General features: G+C 32.7%; 1 protein-coding gene across 2 annotated transcripts in view; it reads left to right on the top strand.

Annotated features, from left to right (window-relative positions):
- The window catches only part of unc-5, a 912,443-nt gene extending 903,636 nt beyond the window's left edge, over positions 1-8,807 (top strand). For both annotated transcript variants that reach the window (XM_072527515.1, XM_072527514.1), the window contains 2 exons: positions 3,484-3,741; positions 4,974-8,807. In XM_072527515.1, the coding sequence (XP_072383616.1) occupies positions 3,484-3,741; positions 4,974-6,403 (1,688 nt within the window). In that variant the 3' untranslated portion in view covers positions 6,404-8,807. The remainder of the gene's footprint in view (positions 1-3,483; positions 3,742-4,973) is intronic.
- Positions 8,808-18,761: the final 9,954 nt, after the last annotated feature.

Here is an 18,761-nt window from a genome sequence, read left to right as displayed (position 1 = left end):
CAAAGCAATGAAAGTGTAATTAGGAGTAGGGATGGTAATATTAAGTACTGAAAAGTAAAGGAATTCTTTTTTGTAATTAATGCTTTCTCTATTCATAACGTCTTACTTTTGTTTCTTCTAATGATAAATATTTAGGAAACTCTGTTCGTATTGCATATTTTTTTTTATAATGTGTCCTCCAAATAATACAATAGCAGTTTTTGTAAGTTCATGAAAATAAAGTTATTGTTTGCATATTACATATTTTTATTTTCATACTTCTTACATTGAAACAGGATATGTAATATCAAATCTCGCTTTTGAGTCGATTTTTTTGCCCTCCTACTGGAGTAATAGGGAATGACGGGAAGAAACGGGAACAGAAGATAATAGCAGAAAAACAGAAAGGCGTGAGAACAAGACAATTTACGTAGAGAAAGAGAAAGAGAGATATTATACTCCTGTTTCAGTTTACTCTCTGATTAGAAATATCTCTATTCTCATCTTCCAACTTTTGTGAAGACACCAATTCATTCTTTTATAAAATATAGCCACCGGTGTATCGTTTCGAAAAAATAGATTCCACAAATGTTATCCAAATGAAAAAATATGAGGAATAAATGTTCGCTCAATTAAAGAAATGCCTTGAATTTTATGGCTTTCCTAATGAACATATAAAATGAAAAACACGTGTGTGTGTGACGACGGTCTTTGAAATTGAAGGCGTCTATATAAAAAGTTAAAAAGTGACGTTTTATTTTCGGGGGATTCACATTTGATACGTTAATTATGTGTGGGTAATGCCTCGGTGGAAATATTTCTATAGGGTGGTCTAATTTATAGGTGTTCATATATTTTTTTCAAGGAACGCAACGGAGATGTTGGTGATCTATGTCGAGAGTTTAGATTTCACAAAAAATTTTAATGTCTTATTTCTAACTTCTAGAATTTCAGTCGTGAGAAATAAAAATATTTAATATTGAGCTTTTAGGACCTAAAAAAAAACTTAAATAATTAAATCATTAAATTTAGTTCTGTTATAATAATTTTAAATTATTTAAAATTAGTGTTCTTGTCAACAAACTGACTAATATATTCTGCGAAATACATCTTTAACCCTAGAACGACAACGTGAGGGAACCGGAACATAAACCACAACGTGGGGTCGCCTTTGACCCTAATAAAAGCTTACTTAAATATGACAAATAAAAAAATGTATTTGGTACTATTTCATTTTTAAATAGTTTATTATATGACAGTTTAATGTTTCTACAGTAAATACCGAAATAAGAGTTTGATTAATAAATAAATAACATGATAAACAAATCTGACCAATACAAAATATTTAAATCAAGATTAAGATTTACATATTTCACAAATGCTAAATTGATGTTCTGCACATATATTTTTTCCACAATGAATACAAATATGGCGTCCTTTACGGTCACGAGATCTTGGACAAAAATCACAATGACGTGAACGCTTTTGTAGCTCTTGGGATGGTAGTTCGTCAGGATATCCAAGGTATTGTCTCAGAGATTGCGTTAACTTTCTTGGCAGTCTGTTATTTTCTACTCTTTGCTTCATATAATAAGAATCAGCTAAGTTTTTGAGAAAAGTAGAACGGACAGTTACAATTCGGCAATCTTTGAAATTGATGTAACACAAAAGAATTGATTCCAGCAGCATCTAACATTCCATGCACAATCCTTAAAGGCCACCTTCTCGTCTTTCAAGCAACTGTCTTCGGATGACAGAGTCGATCAAACGTATCGACCCCACCTTTAGTCGAATTGTAGAACATTGTAATTTCTGGCTTTTTTGTTTCTGCATTTATTTCGTCTCCAAAATGCATAGAACTTATAAGTAGAACGCATTTTTTCTTTTCTGAAACATAGGATACTAAAGTTACATCTTTTGAAAAAGGAAACGCTGATGAGGGGATTTCACTGCGTTTCACATCTAGAAATTATACCAGTATTTCTCTTTTATTTTTGTGGAGAATTCCTACCATGGTAAGTTTATTTTCAAGTTTTTTTGCTAACTCGATCGATAAAAACCAGTTGTCCATTGTTATGTTATGATTAGTTCCTGCTATTATTTTCGATAGTTTCATAACATATTGCGTTGGAATAGAACCATCTTCAGACCTTCTGTTTGGATCTTTTCCTGTATAAGGAATTGCAGAACACATATACTTAGTTTTGGCGTCGCACATCATAATAATTTTAATACCATATTTGTCTGGTTTGCTAGGTAAGTACATTTTGAATGGGCAGCGACCCCTAAAGGTTAATAGCTGCTCATCTATAGTTACATATTCATAAGGAGTATACAAGCTTTCGCAGTTTTCTATAAATAGATCCCATATTTCTCTTATTGGTACGAATGTTTTTCTTTCTCCTTTTTTTTAGAAGTACTGCAAGGTATAAAAGCCCAAACAAAGCCATAAGTTCTGCTTTATGTGTTTCTTGTATGTATCGTTGTTCCGAAGGAAATTTTGATTTTTGAATTTCTATTTCTCTATTTGTGCTGTTGACAATTATCTCTAAAATTTCATCGGTAAAAAATAGCTGCCATATTTCTTTCGGGCTTTTAGTGTTTTTACATTTTTGTTTTGAGCCAGGTAAATGTACAACTAATTTTTTTTGCCGAGGTCTTCGTTCTCTTCGAAATTAATGGCTGCGAGTACCACTTAAAACCATTACGAGCAAAAAATCCAGGACGGTCATCTGTAGCATCTGTTTCCATAGCTTCCTCATTATTATCTGTTCCCTCCTGTTCTAATAGTACATTCATCAGATGCAGAATCGTTGATTAAGACATCCTCGTCTTCGCTATCGTTTTCATCTAAGGACTCCTCGTATGTCAGATCGTCATTCTCGTCTTTGTATAACTCGTTCCAAAGTTCTGTTTTAGTAAGAGGACGCCGTCGTTCATACTGCCACATCAAAAACAATGTGGGGTTAAAACCAATTCAAATCCTTATTATCCGCGAAAACGAAAGTCAGGTCAAAAAATACGTACACACACCAGAACCTACAAACGAGAACCGAAGCTACGTGGAATTTCAGCCCAGTGTCTTAACTGGATTAATTTTTTTAATACCTGTAATATCATCTGTAAGTTCTGTTTTTTTTCTTTTTTAATCTGTGTTGTTTTTCGATATTTTTCATTATGATAATTTCCATTGCAATCTTTTACCACACTGTATGTCTTCTTATTAGTAATTTTCTGTGCTTTCTTTTTTTACCAACATCTGACTTGGTTTCAGTGATTGAGCAACTATAACGAGAGAAAAAAATATTATACAATTAGTTAAACCAGTGTTTCCCAAATCTTTTTGCTCCGTAGCTCACCAACTAATATTTTTGGTTGGAAAAATTCGACATTGGCTCGAATGTCGAATACTATCGAATTTTTCGAAATTTATTTAAAACTTGGCTGACATTATTACCAATAGGTCTATAAAGTCTCAACTTAATTTTTGTTTTTTTTTTTTAGATTACCATCCGGAGTTTTTTCCTGATCCAGATAAGAAGTCACTGACGTTGCAGCCTGACGTAACACAAACGGTCCCACCGTGTTACGAATACCCTTACACCACTCCAGCCACTTCTGTCACAAGATCGGTATCCGAGCACCATTATGACGTCCCACATTTGACCTCTGGAAGTGACATACAAATGTCACCAGCTACAAGTTCGACGCTGGAGTCATCTAGCGGCAAAAGAAGTCAACTGAGCGGCTTTACTAATAATTGTAAGTAGTTTTCTTATCTTCCTACGATATAAATAGGCATATCCATTTTTTTTTCAATTTTAATATAGGTGAATATTATATAAGCTGTAAAAAAATTGTAAAAAAGTGGTATGAGAGCAAACTTTTTATATCTAAAGGAGAATTAGCCACATCAGAACTAGCCTTAACTGAACAAAAATTATAAAAAGTGGATAAATATATGCTTTTTTTTAAACGATAAAAGTTTTTACCAGCAGACAAAAATAGTGGTAACCACTGGAGAGAAAAGTACAACAGAAATTGAAATCAATTAAGGAGCGAGACAGCCTATCCTCCACCACTTTTAACATATACATTGACGACGTCATTTTATAAAACTATGGCCGTACCATTAGTTGACGGCTACGGTAACGACTATTGAATAGATGATTAAAAAAAACAGGAGAACAAAACACAGGCTGAAGTAACATCTTTAAGAACAGTTAAAGACTGTAGCCTGTGATTGGTATCAATGCAGATCGATTGATTTGTTTAGAACAGCTCAAAGAACTCTAGAACAGTTCAAAAATAAAAAGAAAGGCTGCAGCAGAAGAGATCTAATGAAATGAAGACATACGTAATGAGTTAAATGTATAAGCTATTAACGACAAGAGAGCTGATTATAAAGATGAAGACAATGCACACAAGGAAAAGTTAATTTCTGTAGTCGGCTGTGTAGCTTATATCACAAAAAAATTAGTAAAACGTCCTTTATAAAAGAACGTTTATTTATTTAAAAACCCTTTCGGTCTAAATCACAGAACATTTTCGTAATAAACGTTCCATCTTCAGTGCTGCTACAAAGGTATACATGTTGAAAACCTCTAAATACATGGGTAAAAACCCTTTAAATGTTTTTAAATTGATATTAAGTTAATGATAGGATGTTTAAAATTTAAGCAGATTCATTTCATGGGAACGCAAACTCCCACCTCCGTGATTTAGCCCGAAAGGGTTTTTAAATAAGAATACCTTTTATAAAGAATTTTTTACTAAATTTTGAAGATAACATACTCACAGGATGGAAGATAAAAGACTACTACCAAAATATTCAATTACAATACAAAAGATAAGAGAGATGTGGTAAATCATCTAAAAAGCTTATAGTGAAGGTGAAGTTGAATATATAACTATTATTTTTTCTGTAATGTTGCTAATTTTTTTTTAATTGAAAATGTGTAAGTATTTATTTTAATGTTTTTTCTCTGTTTCAGCTGATTCCACATACGAGGTGGCAACAGACACGGTGACTTTACCGATTGCTACGCTACCCACCGCGTACGCAGTAACTCCAACCACCAGCGGCAACTACACGAGTTCTACCCTCTCCAGCACCGGAGGTTTCCTAAACCTGGCAGAATCTGGAGTCAGCTTGCTTATACCCGACGGAGCGCTATCCAGAACCAGAAAGCAAGAACTGTTTTTGTCCATCCTCAACGAAGACTGTTTTAGACCTAAACTTGCTGAAGGTCTAACTCAACTAAGTCCGGTAGTTTCGTGTGGGCCTAATATATCTTTAAACAAAGCAGTTGTACTTAAAGTACCCCACTGTGCCGAAATAACTCGAAACAATTGGCAGATATCTATTCTTCAGAGCGACTGCAGCGACTCGCAGTGGCAGAACGCTGTCACTTTAGGCCAAGAAACGATAAACACGACAGTTTTTTGTCAATTAGATAAGTCCGCAGTCTACTTAGTTACAGAATCCTTAGCTAGGTATGTTATAGTGGGCAGGTCAGCCACTGGAGCGGCTCTTAAAAGACTGAAGTTGGCTGTATTTGCACCGAAACTGTGTTTCCAGTCCTCCGGAGATTATAGCATAAGAGTATATGTACTGGAAGATACGGATTCTTCTATGGAGACAGTCTTCGGCCAAGAAAAGCGACTTGGTGGGTACCTTCTTGATGAACCTAGGACCATCACGTTCCAAGATGGTGGTAGCAATCTCTGTTTGTCTTTAGATAATATTAGTGATGGTTGGAGAGCCAAACCTTCGACGAATTATCAGGAAATTCCTTTCAAGCACTTGTGGCAAGCTAATAGTAACAGCCTACATTGTTCTTTCACCTTAGAAAGCTTTGAATTAAGCAGGTTTCTTAACTTTAAACTTAGGGTAAATCAAAAAGGTTTTGACTATATACAGGTATTCGACATACATTGTAAAGACGACGGAGCTGAGACTAGTACTGAGAAAACCAGTTCCGCAAAGTTTAATCATAACGAATTTGTGCCAAAAATGTGCGAAACTACTAAATCAACAGACAGCAGAAAGGGCGTAGAATACGCGAAAAGTGCCAAAAGACTCGATACTAAAAACATGATAGTAACCGACAGAGGAGTATCCACCTGCGATGATTTCAACTTCAGACTAACAAAACCTCTCAGAAAGCAACTTTGCCAATGTCTAGACCCTCCTATCCAACGAGGCAACGACTGGAGAATGCTAGCACATGCCCTCAAAGTCGATAGGTACATTAACTTCTTTGCCATTAAACCCTCTCCCACGGACTGTATTTTGGATCTGTGGGAAGCCCGGAATAGAGGCAACAACGCCCTGACTGAACTTAAACAGATCTTTAACGAAATGGAAAGATTTGACGCTGTGAATATTTTAGACAATTCCTTGGGACCGAATTGGTTGTAATTTTTTTAAATTTTTGTTGTATATATATAACTTATATATGTTTTTAGATTTGTTTTTAGACAACAGTGACAGAATTTATAGATATAAAAACTCTTATCTGTTGTACACAGTATATTTTTGTTTTGTAGAGGGCGGTTTATTATGATCCAGATATTATTTTAACTAAACTCTGTCTGTCTTCAGTCGCAATACTCAACTGAGACTCTTTTTACCATTTATTCCTGTGTCTCACTTAGTTGCCAAAACGAGATTTTTGTTTATTTTTATATCTGTTCTTATAGTATTGATTATTGATGACTGTTTTATAGTTTCTTGTGTCATTTCGGTAGGAATATATAATATTTCATTTTTTGTTTGTATTTTGTTTCGGACTATTGACTTGTTAAAAATGTTCTAACATTTTCTATTCCAAGACCAGTATCGTCAAAATCATAACACGTTTGAATCACGTGAACAGTCGGTGCAGATCTGTAAATATTAGTCATCGGACGAAGATTTGCTTCAATTTCTGACCAATGCCAAAAATCCTATACCAATAACAAAGAGACCCACTCTCTAATCCCAAGTTCCACTGTGTTTATGTTATTGCTTTGAAAATGAATCCAGTATAGAACTTTGTAGATCTGACCAAATAAACAAATGATCTGAATAAATTCGTACACAAAATGGAAAAATCTGAAAGTTTACATCAATAATGCTGAAGTATACTGTACATTAATTATTTTATTTTACGTTGACTGATTTTTTTATATTTATCACATAAAAACCCTCATTACCGTATATCAATTCTGTCACTATTGTTTGTATATTATACACCGAGACAGGTGCAGGTCTGAATAAAATACAGGATCGTTGTATTTTGTTATTAGAAGGTTGTAAAAACACTACTTGAAGCTTTTGTTTGTTAGTTTTTATGTTGTTAAGAGGATAAGGGTATCGGATGGATTGCACCTGTCGTAGGGATTATAATAAAGTCATCTAAATTTGTTTGTTGATGATGGTGGTCGATTTTAAGTATTTGTAACCTGTTGATTGTTTAGTTAATGTAAGAACGTGATGATTACAGACTGGTTTTTACTATAAAAATCCTAATTAGGCTTACACCTGCTTTATTTAATTTACTTACATTTTTTTAACATTATTTTGTCTCTGTTGTTATTTGTTTGTTTTAATAAGAATGTATGTAAACGAAATGAAACAAACGACCTGTAGAATTGTTCAAGAACTAAATACATAACTAGAATACTTTAAAAAATCATGAAACAAACTTTCAATAAGTGAAGAATCATATTGTGGCTTATGAGCTTTAATGTGATAGTAGGATTGCCATATATTGTCAGGATCAACAGTAAACGGCAAAGATTAAGATGTAGTTTACATTATTTATTTATTTATACTTCAGTTATAGAAACTAAACTAAACTCTAGATAGATAGATTTACAGAGGTCGCCTATTGGCCTATTCCACTGCGACCTTTTCAGATCTGTTGTGGTCCTTTAGTGTTATTGGCTGTTTCATCTCTTTAACTCAACTCTACAGGCACTTAACCCTATCTGCCTTTTTGATTGGTCTACCAGAACGTTTGTTAATAATTTTAACCTGAGTTTAATTTAACTTACTAAAGCACAGAGACTGAGATGTCTGGGACACGTAAGGAGAAGGAAAAATACCTACTGATTAAGAAAGACACTAGATGGAAGCCAGAAGCTGAAAGACCAAGGGGAAGATCTAGAGAGAGATGGAAGGACCAGGTTATGAGAGATATTGAAATCCTAAAAGTAAGAAACTGCAGGGAACTACGCACAGATCGAAATAGGTGGAATAAAATTGTAACGAAAGCATACAACAAACTTTTGGAATACACAAGAAAAATGCGGAGTCATTCACTGCAATAAGCGAGTCAAAGAGCTCTAAGTAAGGGCGGCAAACATTCGATGCCTTATACTGAGTGATTGATCTTATCTTGATCTTATAAATATAAAAATGGAAAAGTTGCCACAGCAAACAATAATTTGAAAATAGTAGACGAAGCAGATGTATATAATCAGCCTTGGACAAATAAAGAGCTTGACTAGAACCAATCGTAGTAACTAGAATATATTATGATTAAAGAAATAGCAAATCATTTTGCTACAAGTACCGAAAATAATCGTCTTAGAGGAACTCTAGTGTTGTGACAGTCTGTGTTTATAATGACGAGAAATCATAGGCAGGAAGACAAGAAATTGTAGACAAAATGTACAAAACAAATGCAGAATCTATCATCGACCTAACAGATCCATGGGATCAAAAATTAGAACAACATAGCTTACATTAATTAATATTTAAATGGGAATAAGCCACAATTAAAGGTTAAAATACATTTATTGACGTTTCAATTTCCACTTCGGAAATCGTTCTCAAAATACAAACATTAGTAAATTAAACAAATTTTGTTTTTGTTACTTAGTGAAAAATTCTTCTAACAATTTAATTTTATCTGACTCATCTATATTGACAATTCAGACATACATTATACATTTTAAAGTAGACGACTTTAAAATGATATTGCCAATATTGTTGAGTTGCGTTCCTGGGACGACTTTACTTATAAGATAGTTCATTCGATTACATGAAATCAACTTTAACGTGAGAATATCCGTCAGAAAAAATCATAACATGTAATTCGTCTTTAAAAAGACAAATACATGCCATGATGACAGTAAAATTCTCCCGTTAGTGATTCCATAGTAAATTATGAGGGAAAAACCAGGAAAAAACCTCATAATACTATCCCGACATGGTAAGTGTTTGATCTTGCATTTAGTTTACCTTCAATAAATACCAAATTCCGATTTTATATGTTTGTTATTTAAAAACTATAAATGATGTATTCTCTATATGTTACTGACTTACCAATACTGGTATTTTCCTTTTAATAACTTCCTCTTTCAATATGGGTAACCAGATCCTACTACATTCTGCCGAGGAATTCGCGACGCAATTGGTCTCATTTAGCATAATTAGAGCCGCTTCTTTGATTTTTCTCTTTTTTTACCATCAGTTTCTTTTAGGACTATGTTTGAATCATTCCATTGAACCCTATGTTCATTATCCCATGCATGTTTACATATTTGAGATCTATCAAATTCTCTATTTGAATTCCTCGGCAGAATGTAGTAGGATCTGGTTACCCATATTGAAAGAGGAAGTTATTAAAAGGAAAATACCAGTATTGGTAAGTCAGTAACATATAGAGAATACATCATTTATATTTTTTAAATAACAAACATATAAAATCGGAATTTGGTATTTATTGAAGGTAAACTAAATGCAAGATCAAACACTTACCATGTCGGGATAGTATTATGAGGTTTTTTCCTGGGTTTTCCCTCATAATTTACTATGGAATCACTAACAGGAGAATTTTACTGTCATCATGGCATGTATTTGTCTTTTTAAAGACGAATTATATGTTATGATCTTTTCTGACGGATATTCTCAAGTTAAAGTTGATTTCATGTAATCGAATGAACTATCTTATAAGTAAAGTCGTCCCAGGAACGCAACTCAACAATATTGGCAATATCATTTTAAAGTCGTCTACTTTAAAATGTATAATGTATGTCTGAATTGTCAATATAGATGAGTCAGATAAAATTAAATTATTAGAAGAATTTTTCACTAAGTAACAAAAACAAAATTTGTTTAATTTACTAATGTTTGTATTTTGAGAACGATTCCCGAAGTGGAAATTGAAACGTCAATAAATGTATTTTAACCTTTAATTGTGGCTTATTCCCATTTAAATATTAATTAATTAAAAATGCCACAAGAAAATAGCTTTAGAACAATAACATAGCTTACAATTTGAACAAGCGATTGAGGGAAACTTTTGACGAGTAATGGATACGACTGGCTCGAAGATGACTCTGATGAATCATCTTTGATCTTATGGTGATCATACAACTTTCTTTTAAAAATCGAACATTGCTCTTGATTACTCATTTCATTTTGACACAAAAGTGCAAGAATGGGTGTAGAGGGACGCATCATAGACGTTCAATGTTGCCATTTCTTTGAATACTCCGCCATAAATGTACATTGTTGACACTATAATTTGTGATCTCATATAAGGTGTTTATTTTATAGAATAGAAACAATGTTAGTTATAATGCTGATTTTATTATTCCACATATATTTCTTTTCTACAACTCATTTTAAATATGCTTGATGGTGTCTGGCTGCAAAGTAATAAACATTGCAAAGACTTACCTTGAGTTGTAGAGGCGATGATGATAATGGCAACGGAAAAATTGCTACAACAAGTAGGAAGTGGTGGACGAAATAGATTAACATAATCTTATTTGAGCAAACGGTTTTACGAAAACTAGTGGCAGTATTAGATGAATAGTAAGGAGGGGTACTATTTGCGATTTCAAGATGTTATTGAAGCAATTACAAGCGCTGAAGTGGAAATCGTAGGACACTTGGCGACAGGCTAAGATGGCGGTCGACTAAGAGAGTTAGGGTGGGGACAAAAAATGTCTGTACTGATGAAGAAACTGTACTACTTGAAGAACTTTCATTGTTCTGTCGACGAAGAAATAGTGGCAGAGTGATTAAAATCAATCTGAACAAGAAATTTACGGAGAACTATCTCCCAAACAACAACAACAAGTGATGTGGATGGCTAATGATGATTCTATACGTACAACTTTCATTAAACACCCAATATTGCTGTCCATAATTTGTTAATAATATATAATTTACAATCATTGACTTGTCCATTACTCGTTACATTGACACATAAGTATACATAACTATAGTAGTTGGAGGAATATAAACTTACAATGTTGCCATGTCTCTAGGTACTCTGGACATAAATTGTTGCCACATCTGTACATATTTCACAAAACATAAGAATAAAGGACACAAAACGTAAAAACCTAAAAAATCTATATAAGATACATATTATGTTCTTGCACATCATATTGACTTTTTAAATTAGGACCAATATTCTATATAATATCTAATATTTTTTTCTATTAATATTAAATAATACAGTAGTCAACCACCATCATCTCTATTCTGCTTTATTTAATTTAATAATTGCTTTCTCGATATATTTATGTAAAAAATAAAATTATTTTCTATTGTATGTTGTTAGGGTGTGAGGTATTGAATATATCGTTTGACGAAAAATTATTCAGGATGGACCATGATCCAGAAATTGTGCAATTTAGAAAAGATATATGAGGTGGTCTTTTTATTTTATCGACGAGTATACGTGGTTTTTAATCAAAATTGATACAGAACGATTCATATCGAGATCTTCCTTTATTCGCAGCCGTTTTTTAGTAATTTTCAACTTCAAACTTTCCTATAACGCTATTGTAGGTTGTTCTTTAATCCTGAAGAAATCACAGGACAAAATACCTTATGTAACTCAAAATACCGAATTGAAACTTTTCTTACCTGATGGTCGTGTCCTCTCGTCTTTGGGCGGCTTTCACATTCGTCTGTTTATTAGGCTGACTGTCAATTTGACTTCAAATTGAAGTGGTGGGTCTACGTTTCATCCCTGATGATTGTCCTGACCTGTTTATTGTCCTAAAATGGTGATAAACAACGCTATAAATCATCTGTGCGTTTTTGTTGTGATCTAATATGAGCATAGGCGACACCAACTTTGAACACAACTTTCTCATTGTCAAATCTTCATGCAAAATAGAGGTATCTTCTATTAATATATACAACCATCTCCTTGTTATAGGAGTATACTATCCCACGCAGTTGCAATCCACGATTTTTCACAACGATTTACAAACTAATACTCTTAATAAGCTAAAAATTTTGACAAGTGACGTATGAATATTTTATTTTGCAAACCGTGTTATTTTCTATTAGTAGCCTCCTCTCTATGCCACAATCGGGACTTATAGAGTATAGTGAGTTTAGTTGAGAATATTTCTTTCAAGTTCTTGTCTTCAGGACAGAGGAAAGATGAAGATATGTACAGTTCCTTTGAGAAAATTATTTTTAAGAATTTATATTCACTCATGATTTGTTTAATCGCCCAACATTCGTTAATTTTAATACCTGCTGACCATACAACACGTTTGTTGGTATTGTTCAATCCCACATTACTTCTTTCTTCCATTTAAGAGTTTATTCTGTATATATCTCCAAATTTAACAACATTCTAGATAGTGCTAAATATACAAGAACTATTACTTCTTCGAATTATTTGACAGCCCATTTATTACAAAACTACAGAAATCCTTTTGAGTTCACAATGCAATTATCAATTCCCTAACATTTTCTTTAAAAACACATGAGAAGCAGATATATAAAAAGAAGAAGAAAATTTTGATAAAGGAATATTTCTGTATCCATTTTAACCAGTATATCGTTTTCTTCGAATAATTTATAGCTTTACTCTGATTTGGCACACCTTGTATATTCTTAAATATTTCAACGAAGAGAAAGAAGCCATTAGCGTTTATTAACGAAATCTGGACCTAAATTTTTCTGTTGTATTCTGTTGACAATATATATTCACTTGTTATTAAAAAGGCACGAGATCATTTAAAGAAGAAGCTGTAGTTGTAGTAACATTGAGAAATATTTATAACAAAAAATTTCTGAAATACCTATGTACCCTTACATGAAAGGTAAGGTTTTGGCGAAGAATTTCTCTTCTGCTGCTTGTTGTAGATCAGACAGTACGAAAGAACCGACAAATTTTTTCTTTTCTTTTCCTTTTTAGACCGAGGCTTCTGAACTAATAGATTTTTGACAAAACTCGTATATTATGTTTCACAAACTATTATTCTATACAACAATAAAACACTGAAAACGTTTATTTGCAACATTTCCACAAAATGTATTATAAATTATTTTCACTAAAGCTATTTCAGCAGAGTGCTATTCTCAAATAATCTATTTTTGATATCTTTAGTCTTCATTTTTTATAGTCTTCAACGCAAACTAAACGCATACTTCGGTGTAAACGCGTACCAAAAATAGATCACCTGAGAAAGGAACTCAAAAGTTTTCAGTGTTTTATTGTTACATAAAATGAATTTTCGTCAAGTTCCGTTACTTATTGTTCCATACTAAACAATAGAATAGTCTCCCACCCATCAATTTATGGACCTACTAATACATTGCGGTTAAAACATTCGAGACTCATCCTTATTTCGGATACTTTAGCCTTTTTTGACAACGTTTTTAGAGCAACCTTGTCTCTGATATCTACAGTCAATGATGGCTTTGTACGACATAACAAATTATTCTTTTTCCGTTAAATTGCTACTTGAACATAACACACCTCTGCGTCACGAACGTTGAAAGTCTTAGATTAAAGTTTTGCAACAGAAATACCGTTGAGAACCTTATCTTTCTAGATGTATTAGTATAAACAATCACCTACCCCTCATTCTTTAAAAAGTAGCGTCTTTTACCCTAAGTACTGCGAACTGTTTGTTACTCCTTACACGATATAGATTTGATTTGAGAACGATGTACAGGAAACAAAAATATACCTGAGATTTAATTGCATAATGTTTCTTACTAAACTGCAATGACATTAACGAATGTGTAGAGTTTTTATACAAAAATCAAAAGTAGTTTTTTAGATATTTTAGAAATGTTTTGTACAAACAAAAAAAATGGATAATATTCATTGTAAACTAGATGCAGTTCTAAACGTTGATATGTATGTAATCTAGAAAGTATATAATAAACGATGATGTATATATAGTCAATATATTGACGATTTTTATTAAGTTTGTAGTTTTATTTAGTAATATTCCTTCATTCCCACAAACAAACAAAAAATGGTTACACCAACATATATACAGATACACATATATGTACATAAAGACATACACGAACATAAAGATATCCATGTATCTATGCTAGACATACACACTATGATATAGAGGTCGAAGCTGGTAGATAGCTAGATTTATTGACTTTGGTGTTGGTTGTTGAAGATATCTATGTTGCTATTCTTTAGAATTATATTGCACTGTCTCATCATGCTATTTATGGGCGAGCAATCTGTCTTACAAATACAAACCACCCCTTTATGACTTAACCTTAAGCTAATCTTAGGTACCGAGAACGCAAGAACTTTATACGGTCAATGAAGAATACGTCTTTAATTTTACGTGATTCACAACAACATATACAAACAGCATTACTTGCATTCTCCGGCTCTGTTCCAGTGTTAAAAATTTAAAAGTTTCGAGCATACTTCTGTAAAGCAGCGGTCCCACAGAACGTGAAGTGGCGAAGAGAAATAGAAAAAGACAAAATATAAAGACGAGAACCAACACAACGTGGAATACTGTATTTCTTCTCAATATTTGTGGTTTACGATCCCTGTAATAGGGTGAAACTGACTATTTATAACTGTACTATCTCGTTGTTTGTCGGTAAATTGACTCAGTTCAAAAAAATCGGAACCTGAGGCACCGCATATCCAAAACTTCGGACGCGGCTAGAAGAGGTACGGTCAGTTTCTGCATAATTTTACTATGGAGTGGTCCAACGAAGATGTGTTGGAATTGTTATTATTGTATAAATTACCCAAATCAATAAAATTTTTACCACCAATACTGATGGCGTACAACAGACTTAACCCTAGATACTGACCATTGGAATGATCCGACTACATTTTGGGATAGATCGAATGCATTTACCAAAAAGCAAATATTTACTAATTAAACAATAACGTGGGCTGCCAACTGTTGTCTCTTTTCTGATCGCCAATATCGATATCGTTTCTCGTTTTAATATCGTTCAATCGCAGAACACTTGAATCAGAACACAGTATGTCGCAGGACACTTGATTTCAAGGATCTTTAATAACTCTTCGCAATTTTCTTAATTACAACTGTTGTGAATTTGTGGAAAAAAATGCATCCGAATACTGAATTCATTACTGTGGTCTAATAAAATAAAGATGCATACCAAACTTCGTGTATACAGAGCAATTGTAGAACCAATTACCACATATGGTGCCGAATGTTGGACGATGACAAAGAATGAACGAGATAAAGTAGACGTTGTGGAAATGGATTATCTTAGAAGGTCATGTCGAGTATCGAGAATGGAAAGAATCAGGAATGAGGAAATACGAAACCGTACAGGAATTAGAGATACTCTTTCAGATAGAATACAAGGAAGGCAATTACAATGGTATGGTCACGTGATGAGAATGGAGGAGGAGCGGTGGCCAAAGAAAGCCTTAATGTATGTTCCGCCAGAAAGAAGGAAAAGGGGAAGACCACCAAATTCCTGGAGAAGAGAAATTACAAAAACAATGCAATCTAGAGGCTTAGAAGAGGGAGATTGGAGAGATAGGAAAAGATGGAGGCTGAAATGCGGGAAGCGGCAATCGCCGTAGGACCCCCGTTATATGATGATGATGTGTGAATTTGTGCGTCTAAGTAATATTTTTTTACATTTTTCTAATAAAAGAATAAATAAAATGATTGCTTAAAAATTAAATCAGATTTAAGAATCACAAATGGGATATTCTACAATGATATAACAATGCTAAAGACGAGAAAAACTAACTTTTAGACGTGACAACGGTGTATATTTGAGAAAGTATGTGTAATAGGACGCGTATTTGCCAAACCTATCAGCCAAGTTAATCCCGTTGGAATATATTAGTATTAATCGCGTCCCAATATCCAAAATGAAGAAATATATTACAATTCGTATTATCACTAACATATGTTACACTGTCTAAATATCAACAAATTTTACTATAACCGCTTCCTGTGATTACAATCTAAAGAATGTTTCTGGGTCAAACCTTCACTTAAAAAAAATTGCCTAGGGCTGCATACTAATAAAAAAATTAAAATCGACCTGTCTGACATTTTCTACCAATGACTAAATCAAACGTTTAACGAATTTATTCCAACCTTTTCGTGCTCACTATATATAAAATTCTCGTGTCACAGTCTTAGTCGTCATACTCCTCCGAAACGATCAAACCGATTTTTCGAAAAAAATAGTAAATGACAATAAATAAGTCACAAAGCCTACCGTTGGAAGTTTGCTAAATTAACTTAGAGTATGCAATGCAAAAAAAAATAAAAATATCGTTTATCAGAAAGCATTAAGTTTATTAAAATTTTTTCATACATAATAATGTTAGACTATTATTTTGTTTTTTTTTCTGAAAATTTTTTAGACACATTATTTAATTTTAAGGTTGATAATATTTAGATAAAATTTATTTATTTAGTAAACATTTATTACGTTTATATTTAAAACACAAATTATTATTAAAATATGTCCAAGACATCGGCTCTTACTGCCCTGCCCTCTATGAGTAGATGTCAAAGACGTGATGGTGAAAGTATAATAGAAAACAGTTAGCTTACAAGACATCGGTTATTCCTGCCCCGCCATCTATGAGTAGATGTCCAAGACGTAATCGTCACAGTAGGGTAGGCAATATTTAGCTTAAATATTGGTTTACAGATGTCGCGAAAAAGAGGAGATTTGTTTTATTTTTAATATCTTTTTCTTATTAATTTTGATATTTTTTATATTTTTATTTTCAATGAGTTGTTGGTATTTGAAATGCCTTAAAAAATTAAAAACCTCATTTACTTAAATAAAATAAGAAATTATAAATGGATACAAATGGTAATAGTTCATTATCTAGCTAGACAAAAAATCATATTAGAATCTGTAAAGTTTTAGCTACTAGATTTCCAAAATATCTGTAAAGATACTTGGAAAATATTTTGAGGCTTTGGTTATCCTAAATTCTTAATATTATCCTAAATTTTCACTGCAATGATTTTATTTACAGAGTTGCTTCTGCCATCTGTTGCTTTTATTTTTAAGTACATATCCTATCCCGGAGATATTCTAAATTTCTATGTTGTCGGTGTGAATCGTAGAATGCTAATAGGGTTAACAGTTTAAGGATGGGGCTAGGTACAAGACAAATAATGACTTTTAGTATTATAAAATTTGAACATTTTTTAGCAATTAAAAGTGTTCTGCCATAAAAAAAAATCACAAAACCTCTTAGAGAAAATGGCTTAAGATAAACATTGATGAATAATTACAACCTGTACATAAATGGGATACACATTACAGGACAAAAAATACATCGTTTCTCTTTTAAGAATTAGGTATATTTATTATTATAGTGTTTTTTTGATTACAATAGTGAATGAACATGAAAAATGCAATTATTATGACATAACAAAATCATTTTCAGTCCTGTGGTAAGTCTGATTTGGACTGCTTTATTCTTAGTTTTGAATTTGAAAGAAATAGGTATTCCCATACATCTGCGATTCCAGTTGATTTCGGACCTAATTTGTTCACATTGATGATCCTAAAAAGAAACGGAATTTAAGATTAGTTTATGTCTTTTTATTATCATACAAGATAGTTTTTTTGGATTTTCTTCTTTGAATACCTATTTCATTGAATTAGCAGTAGGTAACTAATAACAAGAATTTTTTAACAAATAATTTTAGGAAAGGAGTTATTTTCTAACTAGTTGATTCACCGCTGGTGGTGATTAGCGACTGGTTAGAGCTTATACCTTCTAATAAAACCAGTAATAGGTATAGGTATTAATATTTACCAAACAATAAAATGAGAACCTGATTATACTAATAGAAATTTTTAATACCTACCGGAACAAAAAATAACTCGACTATTAAAAACTAGAATATTTAGAAACTATTATTTACCAAATGACAAAAAGAGAACCAGATTTAATTTAAACATAAATAAACACCTGTAATAGATGCAGGTATTAATATGAACCAATTAATAAAATGGGAACCTGGTTATACTTATAGAAATTTTTAATACCGGAAACAAAAATAACTCGATTATTAAAAACTAGAATATTTAGACACATTATTATTAATCATATGATTAAATGAGAACCAGATCCAGTTTAAACATAATTGATAAAGGTATATGGTGCCATTAACAACGATGATGACACATACATAATAAGGAAAACTAACGAGATTGGTAAATTGAATGAAACACATGATATTGTACGATTTGTAAAAAGTTAGAGACTGGGACTGGGACAAGTCCAGAGGATACAAGACACAAAAGCAACTAAAAAAATAGTGCAATGGGAAAAAAACAAGCAAACGATGGAAAAAAGAACTTAGGTGAGATGAAAAATGATTGGATGGCGTGAAAAAACGGTTTGATATCTTTGAGTATAAGAGGATGGAGAAGTAGTCACAAGAGAGATCCGAATGAAAGGTCAGACAGCCAAAGACTCATTTAAAGTTATAAAGGCAAACGAAGCAGAATATGAAGATCTGCATAGAAGTAATGTCGACAATTGGAA

The sequence above is a fragment of the Diabrotica undecimpunctata genome, chromosome 3 (assembly GCF_040954645.1).
Source record: "Diabrotica undecimpunctata isolate CICGRU chromosome 3, icDiaUnde3, whole genome shotgun sequence".
Taxonomy (NCBI): domain Eukaryota; kingdom Metazoa; phylum Arthropoda; class Insecta; order Coleoptera; family Chrysomelidae; genus Diabrotica; species Diabrotica undecimpunctata.
The sequence above is the reverse complement of the archived record's forward strand: the minus strand, read 5'-3'. Positions and strand labels throughout refer to the sequence as shown.